Raw genomic sequence first — 19,937 nt, 5'->3', positions numbered from 1 at the left:
AGACAGAACATTTGAAAGAGCTGGTGGGCAGAGTTTGTTTGGTGGGTTTGTTCCATTATTCAGCTTGTCTTGTTTTCCTTTAGTCCCTCCCGGCCTTAAATCTGTATTTGCTTGCTCCCAGCCTTCCCATTCTCAGTCCCATCCTCCTTATTTTAAAATAATAATTGTTGTCTGAGTCTTATCTTAGTTTTCGATTCTGAACCTGTTTTCATGGGCACAGATGTTTTCTCCCGGGTTGTGCATGTCTCTTAGCAGTTCTTCCCACAGCTTGTCTTTCCGTTAGTGCTGCTTTACGACCCTGCCTTTTTCCACCCAGTCTCCCTTACCCTTCTTGCCCAGTACCCAGCCTTGCAGCTTCTCCAGTCCTTTCCTAATTCATCATTTCCCATCCTTCCTTGTAGTAGTTTTAAAAGCAAAATGGCTGTTCGTTGTCTGTGTGTTTTCTACCTTAACTGTAGCTTTGCCTTGTGTATGTTATGTGTATTGGGTAAATCTTGCATGTGTGCATCCACTATTGTACGAGCACACACATCTCAACATCACACATTGAACATAGCACAGAATGAAATGATAATAAATCAAGGCACCTGCCTGGCAGTACCATGGTGCCAACAGAGGCACAAGCGGCAGAGGTGCTGGCAGCAGCAGAAGCACCACTGGCCAGACCGGTTCTCTCCCAGTCAGGCTAGTTCATCCTCCTGCTCCTGTTGTGGGGGGGGGGCTGCCTACCTAAGTTACCTAAACAGCCCCTTACTGCCAAAGCAACATCTTACCTGCTCCTGTGTAAGTTGCCCCAGTAGCGGTCCAGATCCAATGCTGCCTGTCTAGGCTGTACCAGTCACCTAAGACCAGAAAGAGTTGGGGGCAACAGTCCCTCAGTGGGGAGGGTGTTCCACATGTGGGCCCTGTGTTTAAAGCGCAGGCAGGTCAGTGTGGAAGAAGGGGGTCTGCTCCTTGCAGATTTTGGTCCTAGGCCATTTGGGCTTTAAACACCAAAGTCAGCCTTGGAGCCACCACCATCCCTGCGCCTCTTGGGCATCCCTGACCGGGTGCTACAGGGGAGCTGATACATTGGGCTATTAGCTTTGGTAGCTTAATGCAGCCTCCACGTTCAGGGCTAGTGTACTTTGGAATGTTGCTTTCTTGGGCAGTTTTATCATTTCATGCCTGTCTCAGGGATCTCTGGGGTCAGTAAAAAATGCTTGGCCTGCAGAGGCAGCTGCTGCATGGCTACCTAGCTGTCCCCATGTTGGGTATCATTGTGATGTGCCTTCTATTTCTGCTATGGCCAGCTGCCTCACAGACTTCCTACTCCCTTGCTATCTCTTCCCCTGGGCTCAAGGAAGTCAGTGTGCCCCACAACCACCCCCTTCCAATGGATCTTCTTCTTAAAGGACAGCGTCAAAAGACTTTTGAATAGCCCTTTCTCCTCCCTCACCACCCACTGACCCATCCATCACAAGCCCTGGAGGTAAAGGACTCCCTCACCCTGCAACAGTGGGGGGTGCCACCCCCAGCAGACAGCCCCACCATCATTTCTTCTCAACTGCTTCCTGGCTCTACAGCCTCACACCTCTCTGCCCCAGCTGCATGCCTCTGCTGTCAGACTAAGTTGGCAACCACAGCTGCCTGCCTCCGGTCTCCAGGATTGGAGAAATCAGCCTGCAGAGCCAGCTGTGCCGGATGCCTGTCCGGCTGCCCCCACCCCCGCAAGCATCTCCATCTCCAAGGCTGCTATTTGCCTAACCTCCCCCTCCCTCCTTGCCTACCTGCATTGCTGCCTGAGTCACCTCCTTCTCTGCCGCCTCTTCTCTTCCTGCTGGCCACCCAGACCCACCCGCTTGTCTGCCAGGGGCGAGTACCTGCCACTGTGCTAGCCCTCACTTGCCCAAAATCTCAGCACTCTCTGTGCGTGCACTATGTGTTGTTGTTGTTTTCAGTTTCCCTGGGCCGTTTGCTGTGGCTGTTCGTGGCTCATCAGATCTGATTCAGAGCCTGCCACTTGGGCTCCTGCCGCCTGCCTGCTTCCAGTGGTCTGCCTCAGTTGTCCAGTGCATTTGGCATTGGAAACTTCAACTGCCTGGCTGACGGCCTCCCACTCCCACCCCACCCCAGGCTAAGCTGGACAACCTTCCTGCACCTTGTATGTCTGGGGCCACCCTGACATAGAGTCCTGTTGTTTAGTCAGAGCCGTCTTTCCCATTGGTCTTAGTGGTGTGTTGCGCCAGGGCGCTGGCCTCTCAGGGGCGCCCCAGCGAGTGGGGGAGCTGCGCGGCTTTGCCGGTAGCCTCCCCTTTCCCTGCACGCCCCCAGCTGCGCCCCGCCAACTATATGGCTGGCGGGCGTGCAGCTTCCCTCCCAAGCCTCTGCATCTGTAAAGACGGCCCTGCTCCTGGTCGTTGTCCTTCTCCTGCTTCCTGGAGAAAGGCGGTGCGCAGCCTTCCCGGGCTGCCTTCTCGGGTGCCCCAACACCGGAGAGCATATCCACCAGCACGTTTTCCTGCTTGATCGCCGCCACCATGCTGGGGATCAGGGCGGTGGGGGAGGCAGAGGACATTTTCCACCGCCCCCTCCCTTGTTTTGGTGTTGCCGGGGGAGCGCCAGAGGGATCTTTGCACCACGGCGCCGGATATGCTTAAGACAGCCCTGTGTTTAGTGTTCCGCTTCCAGGTACTTCCTTGGATTTTACGTGTTGCAGTTCCTCATGGGTCCTCCTTTCTCACAGTCATGCTGAGTGTTGACCAGGAGACTGCTGGCACCACTCTGCCCCCAGCCCCCTGTCTTGCAGGGCCATGAGGATCCCTTGTGCTGTGGTTTTTCCATCTCAGCTGCCCCATGTCAGCCTTCTTCCTTGGTCTCCCTCTGTGGTGCCAGCTGCCTGCTGCTCTCTCCCTCTCTCGCTACCAGCCCCCTCTTCCTTCCCTAGGACCGGGGAAATTGGTGTGCCAACCAAGACTGCTAGGCAGGTAGGCTGGTTGCAGCAACCCCATATTTGCCTCGTCTAGTCCGTGTCCACTGTGTTCATCCCAGTATGATTGCTGGTGCTGTTACTGCCTCCTAGATTTTAGGGCCTGGAATCAAAATACACATTCCTATTTTCTCTCTCTCATTTTACTGCTGCTGGCAACATTTTGCCCCATATATGACAGGGTCCCTCTCACGTTGAAAAAGCGACTCCGTTAATTCTTTCTTTCCCATCACCACTGCTGCTGACAACAATCTGCCTCGTACAAGACAGGGATTTGAGTAAGAAGTCTCCCATGTTATTTTTCTGTGCATATCTGCCTATCAGATAAGGCAAGTCAGTGGGGTTTCCAAGGATTGGTGGTGGTTTTCTGGATTGCAGTTCAGATTCAGTGGTTGGGTCGGGGCAACAACTGAATCAAGTGGGGGCACAACAATTTGCACTGCCTTCATTTTAATGCTCCAAAATGCTATTTAAATGCTAAGGCTGCAGTCCTGGATGCAGTTACCTGGGAGTGAACCCAATTGAACTCAATGGGTGTTACTTCTGAGTAGACTTGGATAGACTTGTGCTGTGTATATAATTATTAACCATTTACATCAGGGATTGCAAGTCAGTTTATTTACATCCGTCTCCAGATGTTCTTTCCCCCTTATTGTAGCGTGTGTGTGCAACAGTGATAAAGTGAATCTTCCCTCCTGTTAGCAGTTGACTTCTTGGGGAAGAAAAGGACAGGTGGTGTCTCCTAGAAAGAGAACTTGAAATAGTGGGTCTCTGCTTGGTATGGCACAAGAATTAAGTTGTGATTATCTCTTCCAAAGTGTTGTTTGCAGAACCTGTGAGGTAGGAACAGGTGCCTTCGGTCAGACCCCTGCCCCAGTTCTGCTTATACTCTGGGTGCCTTTGGACAGTGGCTGTGGGTCACTTGCAGGTCATTCAAATGCAGTTCTTATGTGTTCACATTAGCTTCATTCCCTCATTCATTTATGCATTTCCCAGATTTTTGTATATATACATAACATATTTTCCATTACAAGTCAATTCTCTTAGGACTTCCCAGTCCATTCCTCTATGACATTCTTTTTTTATAAAAAAAAACCCCGCTTAATTCCCATTTTATTACACTTCCATCATTTGGAATCCACACCAGAGTTTGGCCTAATGTATCCAGGCTGTGCTTATTTTGTATACCTGTGTGCGCACATTTAAAAAATAAAAAAAAATCACTCAAAGATCATGAGAACAAACATTGCCAGCCCTTAGTTATCATGTCCCATAATGGGGGAAATGGGAGGGGAGGGGTAATAGTCATTTCCATTTGGTATAAATAAATAAATAAATAAATAAATAAATAGGTCTTGCATAAGAGTAGTATTTAGCTATTTTAACTGTTTGATTTTTCTGGGATGGAGTGAGTGGAAATGTAAAATTAAAAAATGGGATATCGGATGGTCCCTTGTAACTGTTAGCAGAACAGCCAGCCGCACAACCATTTTCATTTATTTCTTCCCCCAAAAAAAGAAGCCCTGTTGCCACTCCTCATGTAGGAATTAATGAGATCTAATTGCTGGCTGGCAGAAAAAAAAGTTATGCCTGAACAGCACAGAGATTTAGAGGAGACTCCCTAAAACACGTCCGGGTGTTTCTGCATGAAGTGCCATAGCTCACGGGCGGGGAGCTTGCGGCCCCCTAGTCCGTGAGTGACTGTTGGCAATTCTGGCTGGGGCAGAGGTGAGCCCCACAACTTTCACTGGGCTGGCAGCCTGCCCTGCCCAGACTGATGCTATACCAGGGGTCTGCAACCTTTAAGACAAAAAGAGCCACTTGGACCCGTTTCCGAAGAAAAAAAACCTGGGAGCTGCAAAATTCCTCATTATAAAAATAATTTTTATGTCACTTTTTTTATTTCTTTGTTTGACCCCTCAGAATTACTCCTCCTCATAGAAATAAACGTTAAATTAACAAGTTACCTTTTTTTGTGTGTGTGTTCTTCACTCCCCTTCAAAACAGTGACCAGCGTACATGCCTCTTTCAATGCAGTGACCAGCGTACATGCCCCTTACAATGTAGCGGGCGGGCAGGAAGGTGACGTCGGGACGGTGTGTGACTAACGCACGCACCGCCCCCATGCGACGTCACAGCCAGTACAGCGCCCGCCACAGTGGGGAGTGTCGGGGTGCACAATGCGCCTCCTCCCCTCGCTAGTATCCGCCCCGGAGCCGCGGCAAAGGTGTAAAAGAGCCACATGCGGCTCCGGAGCCGCGGGTTGCAGACCCCTGTGCTATACCATTGCCCCCCAGACCAGTGTGCCTGCCGGCCTGTTGATAATGCCACCTTCCCCTTTGTGTGCAATGCTGGCCTTTTTTTAAAAAAATCATTCCTATGGCAGTGTTGGCAAAACCTGCTTCATGGTCTGACTTGTGCAGTTTGGATAGCATAAGAGACTGTTGCCGTTGTGTAGGGTGTATAGGGGTGTGTGTGTGTGTGTGTGTGTGTGTGTGTGTGTGTAGAGAGAGAGAGAGAGAGCATAATACTGGTGTTTGGGTGTGTTCTTAAAGAGCAGCTGTGCTTTCTTCATGCTCGTGTTAGGTATATGCAGCATAGCTGTCAACGTTTCCCCTTTTTTTAAGGGAAATTCCCTTATTCCAAATAGGATTCCTCGCAAGAAAAGGGAAAAGTTGACAGCTATGATATGCACACAGACATTTATGTGAAGGAAAGCTCACGCCATAGACTTGGTACGTGGCATAGTCTGCATTTATGGCTCTTTGTCTCGCTGGGATGGCGCTGTCTGCCCACCAGGAGTCCATGGGGACATTGTAGCTGCCCCCCCCCCGCCTTTCTGCATCCCTGGCAGCGATTACGAGTCTTCCTGTGGTGACTAAGGAGCAGAGCAGTGGGAGGTGCGGCTTCCTACAGGGTCGGGCAGGCGTGGCTAGTCTGGTTTCGGGGTTGGGATGATTGACGTCAGCACCTCCGAGGCTGGGCACTCTTCACCTGTTTCCAGGAGGCGGCAAGGCCCATACAAGTGTTTGCCTGCTCCACAGAGGACTGTGTACATAGCCTTCAGCAGCTAACATGCTGCCTCCTGCGAATATTAGGCGAAGACTTCTTGGAGTGTACTAATGCCTGCTCTCTCCCTCCTTTCTTCCAGCTCTGCCACCATTCAGGATGCAGCAACTGATCTCCTGCCTGGGCTTGTGGCTCTTCTTCCAGCTCCCCTGCCTGAGCTCCGGGACACGTGTGGTCTACAAGGTACAGGAGGAGCAGCCACCCAACACACTCATCGGCAGCCTGGCAGCAGACTATGGCTTCCCAGATGTGGGGCACTTGTATAAGCTGGAGGTAGGTGCCCCCTACCTGCGTGTGGATGGTAAGACTGGTGACATCTACACTACAGAGACCTCCATTGACCGAGAGAGCCTGCGAGAATGCCAGCAGCTGTTTCCAGGGGACCCGTGCTTCCTGGAGTTTGAGGTTTCCATCACGGACCTGATGAACAATAGCCCACGCCTGCTGGAAGGGCAGATTGAGGTGCTGGACATCAATGACAATACGCCCAACTTTGCCTCTCCCGTTATCACATTAGCCATTCCTGAAAACACCAATATTGGGACACTCTTCCCCATTCCGCTGGCCATGGACCGTGATGCTGGCGCCAACGGTGTGGCTTCCTATGAGCTCATGCCTGGTTCAGATGCCCAGAAGCTTTTTGGCTTGCAGGTAGCAGAGGACCAAGAGGAGAAACAGCCACAGCTGATCGTCATGGGAAGCCTGGACCGGGAGCAATCGGAGTCCTATGACCTGACTATCAAAGTACAGGACGGGGGCAACCCACCACGTGCTAGCAGTGCCTTGCTGCGCATCACCATCCTGGACATGAATGACAATGCGCCCAAGTTTGAGAAGCCCCTCTACGAGGCCGAACTCTCGGAGAACAGCCCCATTGGTCACTCCGTGCTGCAGGTGAGCCCCTCCTTCCGGGGGGAAATGGGGGGAACTAAACGGCTCTCAGGTGGGACTGATGAATGTATTTCCTGTTTGAAAAGCAGGGCAAGGTTGTGTGACTCAAGGTTTAGAATGACTGGCGTTTTCAGAGGCCGTGCAGATATGCCGCTGCTTTTCCCAGCTAAATTTCACTGCTGTTTGACAATGTGGAGAGCGGGAAGAGGGCGTGGGGAACACAGAAGTGGCTTAGCAAGGATTTTCATGGGGGAATGAAAACCAGCTTGGGTGGGAAGGGTAGAAAAAACAGAGGTGTGCCTGGGACACACCGTCTTCAGTGCTGGCCCAACCCTGGCTGAGACCTCATCACTTCAGAATGCAGATGGCACATCTGATGTTTGATTTATGCTCTTATAGATTTTTTCAATTTCATTGTTCTGTATGGGACAATGACAATAAAGATTATCATAATCGTAATATATACACACACACACAGAGAGAGAGAGAGAGAGAGAGAGAATTACTACCTTGTTGGATCAGGATAATGATGATGTATGTATACACACACACACACACACACACGCACACATATATATCCAGGAGATGACTTAGGTCAGAACCTTTCCTCCTAGCATAGGTGAAATTGGTGATGCTCAGGCACTGAAAGGGATTCCTAGGATTTGGGGTTAGATAATTTTACTGTGGGTTTTAAATTCTAATTTTTCACTCTTCTGCTGGGGTATCACCGGTTTATGAAGCAGCAGCCCAAGCTGAGGGTGTGAGCATTTGATTCCTGCTTTTTTAGGAGAAGGGTGTGAAGGTGATACCTGGAATTGACATTTAACATCAGGGCCCTCCATCCATCCAGTACAGCAAAATGATAAGCAAGAGGAACAAACAAGAACAGAAATGACTGGTTGTAAGAGAAAAGCAAACATTAGGCAGACCTTTTAAAAAAGCAAACAATGAGTATGGGGGTGATTTCTTGGAATAGGGCACAGCTTTGAGAAATGAGTAATCTGTGGCCAAGGTGACTGGCAACCTCTGTTACTGCAGCTCCTGTTGCTTCATAAAGTGCTTCTATCTGGTTACCTGGCAGGAGGGAGGGGAGTCTATGAGGCGCCATTGGCTTGGCTGGAGCCAATCGCCATCTGGTTTCTCCACCTTCCCTTCCAGAACAATCTCATACAATGTGTCTGGATTGGCTCCCCTCCCTTTTGAATTATTCCCATTAAATTGTAAACTATTATATTAAACTGTGAAATCCGTGTTTATAAAGTGCTTTTCATGTGTTCACAGTGTGCCATATGCATTTTCGCAAAAGCTCTTTCAATCATTCTGTTAGGTATTTTGTAAAACAAATCTCTTTTTGTCTAGATGTAACACCTGAAGTGGCTTAAGTTACTGCAGGTAAACTTTCTCCTTCAGACACAATATAAGAGCTTGGGCATATATGGAACTGTGTGCAGCAAGAAGAGGAAGGGGTGGGTCTTTGCAATTCACCATTTTTCTTTCTTGCATTTTTTGTTGTTGTTGCTCTTGCTGTGGCCCTGCTTGGCTAGTTTATATCTTCTCCATGTTTATAATTAAAGCCAATTGCTGAATATCCATTTTCTGATGACAGCAGAGAGACATGTTGTCTTGTCAGTAGGGCTGTGGTGTTGTTGTTGTTATGCTGCTACTTCACAGCCCCCTTTGTTGTCTACTGAGTGGTGCAATCTTATACCTGCCTATTCAAAAGATGCTCGATAGCACCAGGTCAGATTAGTTATCTCGTATTTTAACGAGTAACTGATCGGGCAAAGATGTACCCTTGGGACAGTCCCACTGCAGGAGCAAGTCATCACAATGAGGCATTGTTGATGCCCACCATGCACCTGCCATTGTGAGACTCACTGTTTCCTCTAGGTTTTGCTGACACCTCTGAGTCCTGATTTTTGGAGCTGACACCCCACTCTAATGAATGCAAAAGGAAAGTGTGGTTTCCCACAACCCAAGAGGCACATACAGATCTATGGTTGCCTCACCTCAAAAAGGAAATTGAAGAGTTGAGAAAGATTCAGGAAAGGGCAGCCAAAATGATCACAGGTGTGGAACACCTGTCCTGTGAGGAAAGGCCCCATGATTTCAAGCTCTTTAGCTTAGAGAACAAGCAAGTGAGAAGGTAGTATGACAGAAGTTAATAAAACTATGCATTGCATGGAGAAAACGGAGAAAGGTTTTTGTCCCTCTTTCATAACACTTGAACTGAGTGTTGGAAGATTAGGAAAGATAAAAGAAAGCACTTCTTCACGCAGCATGTAATTAAACTATGGAACTCGCTCCCCTAGTATTGATCTTGGGTTTGCCCCTTCTCAGCTAGGGAGTCATTCAATGGTTTATGCAGTAAGGACTTTCTCTGCAGAAAGCCTTTGGCACAGCCCCACTTCTTTATATTGCTCAGCGTCAGGGACCTGCTGGGTGGTTTTTGGATTGGTTTTCTTGGTTAATTCTTTGCATACCAGAGTGGAAGAGGTGGCCTCTCAGCTAGACCAGCCAAGCCAGTTCCACCAGAAAGAGAAATGCCTCCTGTCAGTCTCAGGCAAGACCTGGGCTTTTAGCCAAGAGCTGAAAGAACTGAGGAGCCTAGCAAGCTTCTGCTGGAGTCATGGGATGTGGGTTATGGAGTTAGCTGGGGCATTGTTGTATGTGCAGCTGGGGCACTTAGAAGACAGTGCTTGGGTGTATCAGGTATGGACTGTGGGTGTCATCTTTGACTAACAGAGGACTTGAATGGCAGGATGTAGTAATAGTGGTTATTTAATTGGGACAATTTGCATGTAGTGATAAACCACGTTTAATGACGATGGGGACGGCCAGATCACTCTGGCTTTGCTCCTCCCTTGGTGGAAGTGGGAGTAGGAAGCCATGAAGCCTTTGCTTTTCATTACCAAGGTTGCGGTTTGTTTCTCCCTAACAAACCATGATCAGCAAGTCAACAGCAAACCGTGACTTCATGTTGGCTAATGATTGTGGTTTGTTAGGGAGAACCACAACCCCAGATTTGTAATGCTGTAATGACAGGCAAAGGCCTTATGGTTTATTGCTGCTGCTTGCACCAGAGGAGGAACAAAGTAGGGAGTGATCCAGCAGCATTCATTAGCACACTTCTCAATAACCCTGACTTACTGCTACATATTAAGGAGACCATTTGTTGCATTTTACCACACCATTTCTCATACGTGGGCATTGTCTCATTTTATCCTCCCCACAACAACCCTGTGCAATTGAGTTAGGTTGAGAAAAAGACTGGACCAAGATCGCCTGGTGAGGTACTGTGTAGAGTTCTGGTCACCCCATCTTGAAAATGTTTGTAACAGAGTTTGAAAATATGTACAAAAGGCCAACCAAGGGATTGTAGCACCTTCCCTATATGCTTGGGTTTGGGTTTTTTTAATAAAGAACTTGTTGTTTTAGAGAAAAGGAGACATGACAGAGGTTTATAACATTATGTCTCATGTGCAGATAATATATGGAGATATATTTCTGTCTGCTTCCCAGAACACTAGAACGCAGGGCCACCCAATAAAACCTAAAGCTCAGCTAGTATATTCCAGACAGACAAGGAAGAACACAATGCCTGCTTTGTAATTCCTCCATCGCAGGGTGTGGATGGCCACTGCGTCACAGTGGCTTAAAAGGGGATTGCACAAGTTCATGGAAGACCGGTTTATCAGTTAGAAGAGGCACCTGGAACCTCCATGTTCAAAGGCAGTGTATCTCTAAATGCTAGTTTCAAGGGGGCAAAGTTTGCACCTGGCTGGCCACTGATGGAAATAGGATGCTGAAGTAGGTAGAGCAAAGCTCTTTAATTTTTCTTATTATTTATGGATGAGAGAGGATACGAACAGATCCAAAGCTGTAGAGTCCACACTACAACATCTCTTTTAATGCTTTTATGACAAGACAAGGCATGCCTCATGCTTGCAGGGTTGTTTTGTGAGAACCAGAAGTGGAACAGCCCAGAGCTATGTGAAAAATAGTGATTCCTGGAGGTAGACTTACACCTAAGATTAAAGATGAGGGAACCTCTGAGGACATCTTCAGTCTAGGAACACCATTCATACAAGAATGCACTCATGGCTTTCCCTCGCTGTCTTTCATTTAGACAATCAAATTCAGATTGGGGAAAAACAACCCTTTTCATTGTTGCTATTGTTCTACAGTTAAGAGTAAAAAAGAGTTGCCAACCTATTACAAATCACCATTGTAGATCCTGATGTACTTTCTGCCCACCGCTATTATAGACAACAGTGCTATAAAAGTTTCAGTGTGAAACTTTTATTGGCAATCACCAAGAAAAATATAGGTAACTTTTGGAATTTTGACAGGGATGGCTCCCTTTGGCTTGCATCTTGCCCAGTGAGAAGCAGCTGTAGTGAACTAGTGCTCTTGGTGTCGGTGCAATTGATTCAGTTGACATCACACGATGTGATGCAACACTTTGCGATGGCTGAAGTGTTCTGTCATCTCCTTGGTACAAGGGATAGTTGGGGCACATTCTTAAGGTCAGCAAGCTCAGTTTTCTCAGGCATAATTTATCAAGGTACCTGCTCACCACTTCCTTTTCTCATTGCAGGTGAAGGCCAATGATTCTGACCAGGGTGCCAATGCTGAGATTGACTACTCCTTCCACCAAGCTTCCGATGTGGTTCGCCGGTTGCTGCGCCTGGACAGAGCCACTGGACTTATCACTGTTCAGGGTCCCGTTGATCGTGAAGACATCAATGTGCTCAAGTTCTCTGTGTTGGCCAAGGACAAAGGGGCCAACCCCAAAACTGCCCGTGCCCAGGTGGTGATTAGTGTCAGGGATATGAATGACAACGCTCCATCCATTGAAATTCGTGGTATTGGCTTGGTCACCCACCAAGATGGCATGGCTAATATCTCAGAAGATGTGCCGGTTGAGACACCTGTGGCTCTGGTACAGGTGTCTGATCGGGATGAAGGTGAGAATGCTGTTGTGACCTGTGTGGTGGCTGGTGATGTACCTTTCCAGTTGCGACAAGCCAGTGACACCGGAAGTGACAGCAAAAAGAAGTATTTTCTCCAGACCACAACGCCACTAGACTATGAGGCCGTGAAAGAATACACCATTGAGATTGTGGCTGTGGATTCTGGCAATCCACCTCTGTCCAGCACCAACTCTCTCAAGGTGCAGGTGGTGGATGTTAATGACAATGACCCAGTTTTCAGCCAGAGCTCAACAGAGGTATCTTTCCCAGAAAATAATTCCCCAGATGACTTGGTGGTAGAAGTGAGTGCTACTGATGCAGACAGCGGGTCCAATGCTAAGCTGGTGTACTCCCTAGTGACAGAGCCTTCATCCAAAGGCATATTCTCCATTGATCCAGAGTCTGGTGAAATCCGGGTTAAGACTGTCCTGGACCGTGAGCAGCGAGAACGCTATGAATTCTTGGTAGTCGCAGCGGACAAGGGCAGCCCTAGCCGGAAGGGGACGGCCTCTGTTGCCATCAACGTCATGGACCGCAACGACAATGACCCAAAGTTCATGCTAAGTGGCTACAACTTCTCCGTCATGGAAAACATGCCCCCTCTGAGTCCTGTGGGCATGGTGACAGTAATCGATGCAGACAAAGGGGAGAATGCCTTCATTCAGCTCTCAGTAGAGCAGGACAACGGGGACTTTGTTATCCAGAATGGTACTGGCACCATCCTCTCCAGCATTTCCTTTGACCGCGAGCGGCAGAGCACTTACACCTTCCGACTGAAAGCTGTGGATTCAGGTGACCCACCCAGGTCTGCCTATGTTGGGGTGACCATCAATGTGCTTGACGAGAACGACAACGCTCCTGTCATCATTTCTCCATCCAACGCTTCCTACAAGCATATCCAGCCACACACTAGTCCTGGGCAGCAGGTCATGAGTGTCGGAGCCGAAGACATTGACTCTGGGATCAACGCTGAGCTGCAGTACAGCATCATGGGTGGAAACCCCTTTGAGCTCTTCAAGATTTCGCCCCAGAGCGGAAACATCACATTGGAGAAGGAGATCCTCCGCAAGCACCACGGGCTCCACCGCCTGGTGGTGCGCGTCAATGACAAGGGCAAGCCGTCTCGCCACGGCACCGCTCTGGTCCATTTCTACGTCAACGAGACCCTGACTAACCGCACGCTGCTGGAGACTCTGGTGGGACACAGCTTGGACACGCCTATCGACATTGACATCGCCGGCGACCCCGAGTACGAGCGCAGCAAGCAGCGCAGCAACATCCTCTTCGGGGTCATTGCAGGCATAGTGGCCGTCACTCTGGTCATTGTGCTGGTTGTGCTGGTGCGCTACTGCCGCCAGAAGGAGGCCAAGAGCGGCTACCAGGCGGGCAAGAAGGAAACCAAGGACCTGTACGCTCCCAAGCAAGGCAACAAAGGCAACAAAGCCAAGAGCAAGGTCAAAAAGAACAAATCGCCCAAGCCGCCCAAACCAGCCGAGGATGAGGAAGAAACGGGCTTGCAGAAATCCCTCAAGTTCAACCTGATGAATGACTCGGTCAGCGACAGCCCCCGCATCCACCTGCCCCTTAACTACCCCCCTGGCAGCCCTGACTTGGGCCGCCACTACCGCTCCAACTCCCCCCTGCCTTCCATCCAGCTCCAGCCCCAGTCGCCGTCTGCCTCCAAGAAGCACCAGGTGGTGCAGGACCTGCCGGCCACCAATACTTTTGTGGGCACAGGGGACAGCAATTCCACAGGCTCGGAGCAGTATTCAGACTACAGCTACCGCACCAACCCTCAGAAATACACCAACAAGCAGGTAGGAGAGCTTGTCCTACACCCTCCCAGAACCCCCTCACGCCGCACCCGGGCCATATGGACAGAAGTGTGGGAGTGACGTGGACTCCGCCCACCCTGAATGAATGGACCTTGACCCCTTGGCATGTTGCAGGCCGGAGCCTGCAGGTGTCCAGGTGCCAGTTGCTCAGGACAGGACTGCTCAGGGAAGAGGCCTCCTGCCAGCCCAGCCGGTGGAGGGAACAACTGTGTGGGAGGCGGGAGGAGACCTTCTGGCTGCAAGGAACAGGAGCTGGCAGGTGGCATCTGGGGGGAAGCAAGCATGTTGCTTGGGAGGGGCAGGATCCACTGGCGGGTGGGGTCTCTGTGCTTTCTGCTGGAGCCCTTTCACGGAGCCCTCCATGTATGGTGCTCATTGAAATAAAACGGGTCGGAAGGCATGCATTCTGGGTCTTTGTATATGTGTCCCAGGCTCCAGCCACTCTTCCACTCACAAATCTTATACCTCGGGCAAGATGCAGAAATGCCTGTCCCCGTTCTGCCGCAGAGCCTGATGACACGAGAGCCTCAGTGTATCTGAGGACGCAGGGTAAGAAAGGCAAGTATCTTGAGCGGTGGCACAAAGGGTGTGGCTGCAAGGCTTATGCATGTGGAAATGGCACCTGCCCCCGCAGCTGGGGCTTCTCTGCTGCTTTGAGTGCGCCTCCGCTCTGAGGGTTATCTGTGCATGTGTTGGGATACATCCGTGGAGTACAAGAAAGAGGTTAGCTTTGAGCGCATGTAGGGCACAGAGCTTATTGCTTCTTCTTCTTTCTTCTTCTTCTTTTTGTTCTTGCTGTGTTTGAAGCAAGGGCTGGTATCTGCTGAAATAAGAGATTCTGAACTGCATGACAGGGTACTTGGCAGCTTTGGGAGCACAGGAGAGAGAGACCTCCGGCTTGCAAACTGGTTAATGCACCGGGAAAGTCCGTAGGCGGTGTGGCTTCGGTAGGCTTTGTCCTTTCCTGTCTGTGCTTCAAGCTAGTGACCTGTAGAGGGTTTTCTGTGCAGGGTTCTGCAACAGATCCAAAGTATTAAGAGGAGGGGACTTGTCTCCCTGATACTGTGCCATGTTCTCCTTCCATCCAGACTTGTATGTCCTCAGAGTGAAAAGGTGTTTGCCTATTGAAGGGTTGCAATAAAATACCCGTTGCTAGTGAGCATGTTGTGAAGTGTGAATGTCTGGCTGTTGTACCGCAGCCTCTGGGCCAGTGGAGGAGAAGAGAATGAGGAGGAGGGAAGGACTTTCCTTCCAGAAGTCATTTTGCCACTGGTATCCTCCATTGTTCCTTTTTTGTTTGTAATTTAATATGGCCTGTTTGTGTATTTTTTATTATTATTTTACATGGTATGTTGGGCAGGAAAAGGGGAATATGGGGGGGAATCACATTAAATCATGTGTCTTTTTTAAAAGAATACCATATGAACAATATTTCACAAATTAGTTTGGAATACTGCTATAGCATTATCCCAACGGGACCTACTATTTAAAAAAAAAAAAAAAATCCCCAGTTGTTTCCACACACATGCATTTCTGTTTAACAAAACAAATGGGTTTAAATCACAGTAGTGACTTTGTGTGCACTCATAACAAACTGTATTTTCTGCAAAAAGAAGAAGAAGGAAAATCCTCATAAAAAGGACTTTTTAAGAGCTCCAGTTTTTGGCACGAGGCGTTATTGCTGCATTATCAGTGTATAATCTAGATAGCATTATTTTAATCCAAAGAACTGTTTGTATTGTTTCTCACACCCATTTGGTGCTCAGAACAACAGGGATTTCAATTTTTTATATCCTGCCTTTCCACCAAGAAGAAGAAAGCAGCCTATATGACTCTCCCTGGCCCTGTGTCATCTTCACAACCACCCTTAGAAGGAGATTAAGCTGAGGGATATTACCTGGTCTAAGGTCTCCCAGGGAGCTTCATGACTGCATAGGGATTTGAAGCTGAGACTCCCCAGTCCCAGTCTGACACCGTGGTCAATACACCATGCTGTGTTTTTATGGGGGCCCTAAGTATTTAATTTTCTTACATAACCAGCAAATCTGCTAAACATCTGTAGGGTTAGATTTGCAGTACGCACACAGCAGATTTGCAGCACAGTTTGCTCAGGGGTAGAAGTGTCCCTGCTGAGAATGTAAACAGCTTTAACAATACATTGTTGTAAGCCAAAGTGTCTTAAGAACTTTTTGTTGAAGTGTAGTGTATGTACATGTTCCAAATAAACACACAAGTGTTTTAATTCTTTTTACTGGTCACATTTAAGGATACAGAGGTTGCTAATTTTTATATAGGTACTGTCAATCTTTATCTGAAAAACACACCTGCAGGTCCAATTCCCATTTTACCTTACTTGAAAATGGTTCAGCCTCTGTTGTAATAGTATGTACCCTTTTCAATATTTCCAAAGTCATGTTGTGGCTCCTATACACACTCGCATGGGAGTAAATACTTTTGAGTACAATTTCTGAGTTGACCTGCATAAGGTTGCCCTGTTTGTTTCCTTTTTATATTATATCATGTTTGGACATTAAGAACCCCATCCCTAATGTTGGTAGTTCTGTAATTATTTATTATAGCAGCAAAAGGTAAAATTATATTGATCATCACAGTATCTGCTCAATTTTTTCTTTACCATCCCCAAAACAATACTTATCCTACTTATTGAGAAATATTCAGCGCCCAAATTTTAGACTATAGTGCTGGTGATACTAGGGGCACTCCCAGAGCCAAAATCCATTTATATTTCCCCCAGATGTTTACAGTTGCAGACTTAATTACATGATTCTTTAATTTTATAGAGCTCCTCTCCTTCTCTGCCCCTTCCCAAGGTCTATCCCTGTTTGCTCTACAAACCGCCCCCCAAGTTCACTACCTGGCTCCCACCAAAAGGATAAAACCATTAAAATGGCAGCGTAGTAATAATTGTTGCCATGCTGAGAAGTCTCAAGCCATCCTTGGATACCAATTACTGTGAATTTTCTAAGCTAATTCTTGTGTCCCTCACCCTCCAATGGATTGATGGATTAATTAAGTGGATTTGAATCTTCTTAAGTGTTTTTTGAGGGTCACAGGTAGGGAGAGGGAGCTTTCATTTTAACAACCGGAAGCCTTCCTATCCAACAAAAACATTTTCCCCACCTGGTTAAATTGTGACTTGGCTCATTAAGTAAGGGGTCAATCTTGTCTTTAAACAACCACCAACAAAGGCACTCATTTGATTACAGGCAACTCCCCATTTGTGAAGGGTTTGTGTTCCAAGGCACCATGCACACTGGCAGGATGTACATAAGCGCCCTCCTCGCTCTGCCCCAGCCTCAAACGCAGTCAAATGGGGAAGAGTATCAGGGTGAAGAGGTGGGGGTAGCTGTGCGCAGGTGCGCAGCCTGGGAGTCACTTTGGACTCACAGCAGTCCATGGAGGCACAGGTCACTTCTGTGTCCAGGGCAGCTGTTTATCAGCTCCATATGGTACGCAGGCTGAGACCCTACCTGCCCGTGGACTGTCTCACCAGAGTGGTGCATGCTCTGGTTATCTCCCGCTTGGACTACTGCAATGCACTCTATGTGGGGCTACCTTTGAAGGTGACCCGGAAACTACAACTAATCCAGAATGCGGCAGCTAGACTGGTGACTGGGAGCGGCCGCTGAGACCATATAACACCGGTCTTGAAAGACCTACACTGGCTTCCAGTACGTTTCCGAGCACAATTCAAAGTGTTGGTGCTGACCGTTAAAGCCCTAAAAAGCCTCAGCCCAGTATACCTGAAGGAGCGTCTCCACCCCCATCGTTCAGCCCGGACACTGAGGTCCAGCGCCAAGGGCCTTCTGGTGGTTCCCTCACTGCGACAAGCCAAGTTACAGGGAACCAGGCAGAGGGCCTTCTCAGTAGTGGCACCCGCCCTGTGGAATGCCCTTCCAGCAGATGTCAAAGAGAAAAGCAACTACCAGACTTTTAGAAGACATATGAAGGCAGCCCTGTTGAGGGAAGCTTTTAATGTTTAATAGACTATTGTATTTTAGTGTTCTGTTGGAAACTGCCCAGAGTGGCTGGGGAAGCCCAGCCAGATGGGTGGGGTATAAATAATAAATTATTATTATTATTATTATTATTATTATTATTATTATTATTATCATCATCCTGCTAAGGCGTGTCTCATAGTAGTTGTTTAAACTGTTTCTATAAGTGCAATTGTTTTAAGTGTTTTTACATATGTAGCTGTTTTATATTTGCTTTTATGTAAATCATTTCACGACACCTCATAGAAAGCGATTCATAAATGAAATGGTAACAGCATAATAATAAAATTGCACAAAGGACCGGCCCATTTGCACACAGCGCAAGGGGAGGCAGAGACTCTCTGCAACGTGGATGGGATGGGGGAAGAAAGAGATGCTGGCCTACACTTAATCCCAAAGCAGCAGCAGATAGGATACCCTCGAAAACTTGATGTTGGTTTAAGTCTGGGTGGAGCTTGCGCAGGAGAAGGAGGAGCAGAAAATTGGTGGGGGTGGACAGACACATGAAACTGCCAGCCGTGTAGTCATCAGGAGCTGGTTTGGAAGCAAGGTTGTGCTACTTAACTGAAGCACCAGCAGGAGAAGAACTTTATCAGAAATTGCCACTGTTATTAGGCCCCACCATCTCCAACTGCTGACCAGTGGCTGTGGAGATGCAGCAGCCCCTGAGAGCATCACTGCAGGGTTCAGCAACACCCCTTCCTCGCTCTGTGGCAGCCATGGCAATGGTTTACCTTCTCTCCCCTCTCCTGGACCAAAGAGGGCAGGTGGCACAGGGCGGCGGCTGTTGCTTCCTCATCCATCTACTAAAGCTGGCAAGTGTATGGCCGTTCCGAGGAGGAGGAAGAGGAAGAAGCTGCTCCTGCCCCTTCCCATTTTCTTTGAGAGCCAGTGTGGTGTAGTGGTTAAGAGCGGTAGTCACGTAATCTGGGGAACCGGGTTCGCGTCTCCACTCCTCCACATGCAGCTGCTGGGTGACCTTGGGCCAGTCACACTTCTTTGAAGTCTCTCAGCCCCACTCACCTCACAGAGTGTTTGTTGTGGGGGAGGAAGGGAAAGGAGAATATTAGCCGCTTTGAGACTCCTTAAAGGGAGTGAAAGGCGGGATATCAAATCCAAACTCCTCCTCTTCTTCTTCTTCTTCTTCTTCGAGAAGTCCAGCAGGGTGATTCAGCTCAGTGGGGATACGCAAAGGGAGTGTGCCCTCTTTTCTTTTGCACACCCTTTCTGGGTATTAGGGTGGTGAAAGTTTGGGCCTGTGATCTTGATTTCTTTTCCATATTGCATTGCATTGGAGAAGCTCTTCATAAGCGCTCTAGCATCCCACCCTGCCTTTAGTCTGTGCAACGGAGAGCAATGGCAGGAAGGAGGAGGGAGGGCGAAAGGGACCCTTCCTTTGCTCCATCCTGCTGAGGATGCTAAGGAGAATAGAGTTCATGTTTGGGAGAGCAAGAGCAGCTTGGGGAGTGGCAGGCGGCGGGTGGGTTAGAGTACACCTTTCTAAACACTTGTATTGGGTGCCGTATTTTTCGCTCTATAAGACGCACCAGACCACAAGACGCACCTAGTTTTTGGAGGAGGAAAACAAGAAAAAAAATATTCTGAATCCCAGAAGCCAGAACAGCAAGAGGGATCGCTGCGCAGCGAAAGCAGCAATCCCTCTTGCTGTTCTGGCTTCTGGGATAGCTGCGCAGCCTGCATTCGCTCCATAAGACGCACACACATTTCCCCTTACTTTTTAGAAGGGAAAAAGTGAGTCTTATAGCGCAAAAAATACGGTATTTTCTGGGTTTTCAAAAGTGTCCATAGAAAGTGACAGCATTAAAATCCCTAGCCATAATTATTTCGTGTTATTGTTGTTGTTGTTTTATTTATATATTACATTTATATCCCACCGTTCCTCCAAGGTGCACAGGGTGGCACACGTGGTTCCTCTTCCTCCCCATTCTATCCCCACAACAACAACCCTGCGAGGTAGGTTAGACTGGCCCAAGGTCACCTGGTGAGCTTCCCAGCTGAGCAGGGATTTGATCCCCTGTTTCCCAGGCCCTAGTCCAATCCTCTAGTGACCCCATCACACCAGCTGTCATTTGTGACATTGACCAATCATGTTCCTTAAGCCAAGAATCCTTCTAAGAACTAGGGGGATTGCTGGGAATATGCAACCGTGGGAAAGTCC

At 48.4% G+C, this 19,937-nt stretch overlaps 1 protein-coding gene across 4 annotated transcripts in view; it reads left to right on the top strand.

The window, feature by feature from the left end:
* PCDH1 (protocadherin 1) overlaps positions 1-19,937 on the top strand; it is an 80,515-nt gene that overhangs the window by 19,186 nt on the left and 41,392 nt on the right. For all 4 annotated transcript variants that reach the window (XM_081014657.1, XM_081014655.1, XM_081014656.1 and 1 more), the window contains exons 2-3: positions 6,120-6,931; positions 11,529-13,721. In XM_081014657.1, the coding sequence (XP_080870783.1) occupies positions 6,137-6,931; positions 11,529-13,721 (2,988 nt within the window). In that variant the 5' untranslated portion in view covers positions 6,120-6,136. The remainder of the gene's footprint in view (positions 1-6,119; positions 6,932-11,528; positions 13,722-19,937) is intronic.

Source organism: Podarcis pityusensis (assembly GCF_964106645.2).
Source record: "Podarcis pityusensis genome assembly, chromosome: 7".
Lineage (NCBI taxonomy): Eukaryota > Metazoa > Chordata > Lepidosauria > Squamata > Lacertidae > Podarcis > Podarcis pityusensis.
The sequence above is the reverse complement of the archived record's forward strand: the minus strand, read 5'-3'. Positions and strand labels throughout refer to the sequence as shown.